General features: G+C 45.2%; 1 protein-coding gene across 5 annotated transcripts in view; it reads left to right on the top strand.

Annotated features, from left to right (window-relative positions):
- Nucleotides 1–7,433, top strand: part of LOC114028482 (rho guanine nucleotide exchange factor 10-like protein) — a 229,507-nt gene that overhangs the window by 133,775 nt on the left and 88,299 nt on the right. For all 5 annotated transcript variants that reach the window (XM_027842736.1, XM_027842735.1, XM_027842734.1 and 2 more), the window contains 2 exons: nucleotides 154–327; nucleotides 6,638–6,783. In XM_027842736.1, the coding sequence (XP_027698537.1) occupies nucleotides 154–327; nucleotides 6,638–6,783 (320 nt within the window). The remainder of the gene's footprint in view (nucleotides 1–153; nucleotides 328–6,637; nucleotides 6,784–7,433) is intronic.

Here is a 7,433-nt window from a genome sequence, read left to right as displayed (position 1 = left end):
GAGAGAGAGAGAAGAGACATAGAAAAAGAGAGAGAGAGGAAAGGAGGGAGACAGAGACAGAGACAGAGAGACAGAGAACTAAGAATCAGATCAGACAGGACTAACCCTGTGCCATGTGCCTCTGAAGCTGCTCCTCTCCTTTTCCCCTCTTAGGACATGCTGAAGAACACCTCCAAAGGTCACCCAGACAGGCTGTCCCTCCAATTGGCCCTCACAGAGCTGGAGACGCTGGCTGAGAAACTGAATGAGCAGAAGCGGCTGGCTGACCAGCTGGCCGAGATCCAGCAGCTGACCAAGAGCGTGAGTGACCGGAGCAGCCTCAACAAGGTGAGGGCCGATGTTGGCCAGCTCTTCTGTGAAGCATCCAGCCTGGGGACAGAGCCTCAGAAAGGTTCCAGTCCTCACTGTGATGGAGCAGCACTGTGATCTGGGGCACCTCTCTTGCTCTCTGGATGCCTCAGTGTCCCCATAATGTAGCGATGGAAAGAGCCCAGACTCTAGAATAAGAGGGAGTTGGGTTTGAATTCCACCTCTGATGTTTACAATCTGTATGACCTTGACGAGTCACTCACTCACCATCTCTGGGTCTCAGTCTCATGCTCTGTAAAATGAGGTGATTAGACTATGTGGCTTCTGAGGACTCTTCCAGTCCTACATTTATGATTCCCCGATACACTAAAGTCTTCTCTGATGCCTCATTTGGACTCAGACATGACCCCAGGTCTCCAAGGCTTTGTTGGAGGATTCTACCAAGGTCAAAAGACTTCCGAGACAAGCCCATGAACAGACTGGTCTGAAGTGGTCTGAGGACCAGTCCAGTGGGACTTAGAGAGGTCGGTTACTAGGGTGATGATGAAGTTTTTCATCCCAGTAATTTAGGAAGATTCTGTTGCAATGGGGAAAAAGCAGCCTACTGGATTGGGGTATTAGAGGACCTGGGTTTAGATCCTGCTTCTGCTAGTTACTACCTATGGGACCCCAGGTAAATCACTTCTTCAGGCCTCAGTTTCCTCATCTGTAAAATGAAGGCTTTACCTCCAGCTCTAAATATACAACACTATGCGCCATGACTTTGTGATTCTACATCAATATAAAGGCAGGGGTTGGCAAACTATGGTCCGAAGGTCAAATCTATTCTTCGCTCCCAAGGAGAGGGAAATTCAGAAAATAGGTGATAGGTCATAATATTTGCCATCCTCTGGTGTGGAGTAAAGGGCATCCCGGTTGTGGCTGGCATCATTGTAGAGAATGCCCATGATTCCTGAAAGCTCGGAGGTAGATTGCGACCCTTGTCTACCTCGTAGGAGCTGTGGGAGGAAGGTATCCTGTAAACCTCAGAGCTCCACGGAAGTGAGTGTTACTATTATTTATCCTCGTGAACAGACGAAAGGATGGCCCCGTCCAGGACAAGACTCTTCCACAAGGTGGCAGTGTTCTTTCACTCCTGTCCTTCGCTGGGGATGGGAGGGGGAGGCAGTGCAGACCCCATGAGCCACCGCGCCAGCCCTCCCTCGGGTCTGAGAGAGGGCCAGATGCCATGGAGGCCTTGGCTGCAAGGGCGCTCGCGTCGGATTTCAGCCGTCCCGCCACCTCTGACCGGGGTCTCCTTCTTTGATCAATAATCCTGGGTCCTCCCTGGTGCACAGTGGTTTTCACCAGCTGGAACGTCTTCCTCTCCTCCTCCTTGGTTCATTTCTTTGGCGCTGTTGGACAAGACCTGAAGAGCTGACGTTTCTGTGCTGCCTTAAGGTTTTGCAAACCACTTCACAGATATTACCTCACCTGTTCCTCACAGCAACTCTGGCAGGTGGGGGCTGTTATAATTCCCCATTTTACAGATGAGGAAACTGAGGCAGGCAGAGGTGAAGTGACGTGTCCAGAGTCACACAGCTAGTGAGTGTCTGAGACTGGAAAGACCTAGTGAGTATAGTGAGAAAGTTTATTCTGTATATGCATACATATCTGCCTACTTACCTGCCTCCCTATACACATGTACACATACCTATATACTTAAATACCTACTCATGTACCTACATACACAATGCACACATACCTACATACTTAGCAGCTTCACACACACATACATGCACGTACATACCTACACATTCACCTGCCTACATAGCAACGCAGGCATACACACACCTCCACACATGTACACATACATGTATACATACCTGCACACACGGGCACACAGATGCACACACACACCTATCTACATACATGCATGTATGTATCCATACCTATATACTTACCTGTCTACATACATACATGCATACACACATATATACATGCCTACATATTTACCCCTACATACACACCTATATATGTATATATAGATACACATACACATATACATATATATACATTCATACATACCTACATACTCACCCCACACACATACACATATACACCTATATATGTGTGTGTATATATAGACACACACATATATAATATACATAAATATTTATACATACCTACACACTTACCTATCTGCACATACATACATGCATGCATGCATGCCTGTATACTTACCTATCTATATGCATATGTACATGCATACATATGTACATACTTAGCCCCACACATATGGACCTACCTATGTATATATAGACACACATATATACATTTGTACATACCTACATGCTCACCCCACACACATACACGTACACACCTATATATGTGTGTATGTATAAACACACACACATATACATGCAAACATTCATACATACCTATACACTTGCCCATCTTATACATACATACTTACATACCTATATATTTACCTGTCTACATACATCTACACACATACATGCATGCATGCACATCTACATACATACATGCATGCATACGTAAATATTTACCCACAAACATAGACCTACGTATGTATATATGGGCACAGACATACATTCATACATACCTACATGCTCAGCCCACACACATACACATACACACCTATATATGTGTGTATACATAGACACACATGTATACACAAACATTCATGCATACTCACGTCCAGACGTAATACATATTATGTGTTTGTGTGTGTTGTTTTCCTTAATGATCTGTGAGACCCTTCAGAGAAGGGAGTTTACATTTTTGGGGTTTGCATCCCCATGGCTGGCATGGTGCCCAGCACATAATACATCCTGAATAAATGCTTGTTGGCTGCCTGGCCCATTCAGTAGGATGTCAGCTCCTTGAAGGCCTGGGCTATTTCATTTCCGCCCTGCTGTCCCCAGTGCCTGCCTCAGAGTAGACAATAAATGCTCCGCCATTATCTTGGTTGAGTTTCCCTGCTTTCAGAATTGGGGAATCTGAGTTCAAATCCCATCAAGACTGCCCGCTCCTGGAGTGACTTTGAATGGGTCATATATTCTCCCTGGGCTGAGTTTGTAAAGTGATGAGGTTGGACTAGATCGTCTAGCTCCCCTTCCGTCTCAGAATCCTTTGACCTTGGCCATTGGGGCTGGCTAGAGTTTGTTCCAGATGGGATACTCTCTTGTTGGCTTCCTCTTCATCATGACCGCTGGGTCCCCCTTTTCCGGAAAGGAGCTGCTGCCCTCAGCAGGATGCCAGCTCAGCAATCACCCATATAGTTCAGGGCTGTAAGAATTTGTGTTGGGGACTGGCATCCACTAGACTGTCTTTCCCTGGTTTGGAGAAATGAAACTGGGTGTAGCGGGAAACAGAAGTAAATTAGCTATTTCACAATGTGCCCATTCAGGACCCCAGAGAGGAATGTTTGTGAAATATCCTGTTTTAATTTGGGGGATTTTTTTTCCATCGGGGAGCAGCATAGGGGGAAGGGTGGTTGCCAAAAGCCTAAGGGACTTTCTTTGGTCATTGTTTTTTTGGGGCCCTCCATATGGATTCATAGCATGTCTGAGCTGGGAGGGACCTTGAAGAGCATCCTGAATGTAAATGCTAATCTATGCACATGATAACTTCTCATCCCAGCCAGCCTTTGGTTGAAGACTTTGAGGGAGGGGGAGCTCAGGACCTCCCTAAGCAGTGTCTTCTCATACCTCTACTTAATAGGTAATTTTTTCAGATAATAATAAGAATGATAAAAAAAAAAACAACAACAGCTACCATAGCTAATACTTTTATATAATGTTTTAAGGTATGCAAAACACTTTCTGTTTTCTAATTTGATCCTCACAACAACCATTTCAGTCATTAAATATTTGTTAAGAGCCTACTATGTGCCAGGTACTGAGCTAAGTGCTAGGGATACAAATATGAAAAAAAGACAGTCCTTGCTCTCAAAGAGCTTACACTCTAATGGGGGGATGATAACACTTACAGGGAAGCTGAAAAGTAGGAGTGGAGAAGGGGTTCCTGGGAAAGGTACCTCATACAGGGGCATAGTGGAAAAGGCAGGAAAGTCCCAAAGTAGTACAGCAAGATGAAAAATGGGGTGATGTTCTGAGCTGAACTCTCTCCTTAAATGGAGGATTTGGAGTTCATGGCTCCATTCTCCAATCCAACCCACCCTGGGAGGTAGGTGCTGTTATTATTACCATTTTACAAATGAGGAAACTGAGACAGACAAGAGGTTAAGCTACTTGTCCAGGGTCACACTGCTAACAAGTGTTAGTTTGACATGAATCTGCAGGATTTGAACTCAGGTCCTTCTGACTCCCAAGTCCAGCACTCTTTCCACTGCACCACTTGGTCACCTCTTCCCTTCTTTCCAAGTTCTACCCATTCTGTCCTGGTTCTGCCCCTCGAGGCCAAGCAGAACCAGGTTTCTACCTTTTCCAAGTAATAGCTCAGAAATGTTTAAAATCTTTTCAGCCCAGCTGCAAGGCCCACTCCGTCTCTGTCTCCCCGTTTCTCTTCTCCATTTCCCATTTCTACAGCCAATCTTCAGATGGCATGATCTGAAAGCCCTTCACCAGATACTTTTTTGCTTATCAATATCCTTCCTAAAATGTGATGCTCAGAACTAAACCTAGTATTCTACCTGTGGTCTGAGGAGGGCAGGGCACAGCCAGACCATTGCCTCCCTGGTCCTCTGGCATTTGGTTTGGCATCCTCTGAACCATAGTGAACTTGTGGGCCACTAAGATCCCTAGATCTTTTTTCAAAGTGTTGACTGTCCTCTACTCTTCCATCTTCGTTAGGACTCTGTGAGTTATTTAGGGTTTCTTCCCTGATAAAGGTCATGGCCACTAATGACCAATGATGGAGACTGAACTACATCTTTTTTAGGATTAGATAGTCAAAACATTTATTAATCATAAGATTATAAATGTATTACTCTTATTGTTTTTGAATCATAAATCATAGATCACAGTTTATAGGATCATAGACTTAGGGCTGGAAGGAATGTTAGGGGCTATCTGGTCTAAGCCCCTCAGAGGAAGAATCAAACCCAGAGATGTTAAGTGAATTGTCCAGGGTCACACACATAGCAATTAGTAGAATCACCACTGGATAATGCTCATCCACATAATGGAAATAAATTCTTCATTAGCTATTGTGAGGGGCACATATCATGCAGCATCATGGCATAGTAGAAAGAACACTAAACTTTACATAATGAAGCCTGAGTACCAGTCTCAACTTTGCCACTTAATATGTGCGTAACCAAGTCTCTGAAGCCCCAGTTTTTTCATCTGTGAAATGAGAATAAGAATCCTTGTGCTAGCTCCCTCTTTCTTTCACTACTTGGAAAGAAAGCATTTTGTGTTAAATACATCTATTGAATGTGAATTGTTTTATTTTTATCTTAATACTAATAGAGCACATGGAATCAACACCGATGGGGGCTCCAACTCCCATTAAGGTTGATAGCTGTATTACTTCCCCTGCTCTTGTGTTAGAACCAGTCTCCACTTAAATGTTCCTTTTGCTCTGTTCTATGAAGGAGTTGACTAGGGATTCTTGGAGGGGTAAGCTTAGATGAGCGTGAGCTCAGACAGGCTTCACCAAATGAGAAAGATTCCATTATGGGCCTGGTGACAGACTGCATGTGCTCTGATGACTAGTCTGGCTATGTTTGGAAAGAAAGTTCGTTACCAAGGAGTGGTAATCGTTTGGCCATAGCATCACAGATCTAAGTCTGGAAAAGACTTTAGAGTCCAGCTTGTTCAAACCCGCCTCTTCCTCTCATTTTACAGATCAGGAAACTGAGGCCCAGGGAGGTTAAGTGATACAGGTAGTAATCAGAGATGAGTGATCAGAGATGAGTTTTGACTTCAGAGCCAGTTGGGTGTTCTGTCTCATCCTGTACCGGAAAGGTTGCTGGTTCAAGACCCAATGAAAACGCAGCATTTAAAATGTCATCCTAGGGGCAGCTAGGTGGCTCAGTGGATAGAGCACCGGCCCTGGATTCAGGAGGACCTGAGTTCAAATGCGGCCTCAGACACATAACACTTACTAGCTGTGTGACCCTGGGCAAGTCACTTAACCCCATTGCCTAGCCAAAAAAAAAAAAAAAAAAGAAAAGAAAAGAAAAGAAAAAAATGTCATCCTAGGAAGTATATGGCAGGTTGGTTGGCCTAGGAGTCAAGAGTAGGATGAGATGGAACTTTTGGTGTTGAATTACAGTGTCTCACTACCTGCCCTCTGGTGCCTGCCGGGCTGAAGGCTGGTGTTGACTTAGATCTGTGGTCCTCTGTTCTTTTTATAGCTGCTGACGTCGGGCCAGCGGCAGCTATTGCTATGCGAGACCCTGACGGAGACAGTGTATGGGGACCGTGGGCAGCTTATCAAGTCCAAGGAGCGCAAGGTTTTCCTGCTCAATGACATGCTGGTGTGTGCCAACATCAACTTCAAGTAAGTGGCCTGTTGGCTCCTCCCTGTGGTGGTAGAACCTTCGTTCTACCCCGTAAAAGTAGGGGAAGGGAGTGAGAGGAGGGGTCATCTGGAGTGTACCTTTCTTACCCTAGTCCAGTCCCTTGGGACCACCATTCAGATGCAAGGATTCTTTCTTCTTTAAGACCAGAGCTATGGGGGTAATTGATCAGGGAACTTCTGGTCCCCTGGTCGATAGCTCAAGGATGCTACAGAATCCCAGAGTGGGCCTTGCATCTGATCCCTGGCTTTTTGGCAAGTGACTGTCACAACCATGGGGTAATAGAAAGAATTTCACTTTTAGTGTCAGAGGTACTGGGTTTGAATCCCACCTCTACTCCTTAGCTATGTGTGTGATGTTGGGCAAGCCCCTTTACCTTTCTGGTCTTCAGTTTCCTCTTCTATAAAATGAAGGCTTAGACTAGATCACCTCTAAGACCCCATCTACTTCTGACATTCTGTGTTTAAGGCCCCCCCCCCAGCTCTGACATCCTGTGTTCCAATGTCCCTCCTGCTCTAACATTCTGTGCTCTAAGGTCCCTTCTAGCTCTGACATTCTGTGTTCTAAGGCCCCCCCCAGCTCTGACATTCTTGGTTCTAAGGCCCCCCCCCAAGCTCTGACATTCTGTGTT

The sequence above is a fragment of the Vombatus ursinus genome, unplaced genomic scaffold, assembly GCF_900497805.2.
Source record: "Vombatus ursinus unplaced genomic scaffold, bare-nosed wombat genome assembly UNPS02014884.1, whole genome shotgun sequence".
Taxonomy (NCBI): Eukaryota; Metazoa; Chordata; class Mammalia; order Diprotodontia; family Vombatidae; genus Vombatus; species Vombatus ursinus.
Note: the sequence above shows the minus strand (reverse complement) of the source record. Positions and strands in the feature narration are given on the sequence as shown.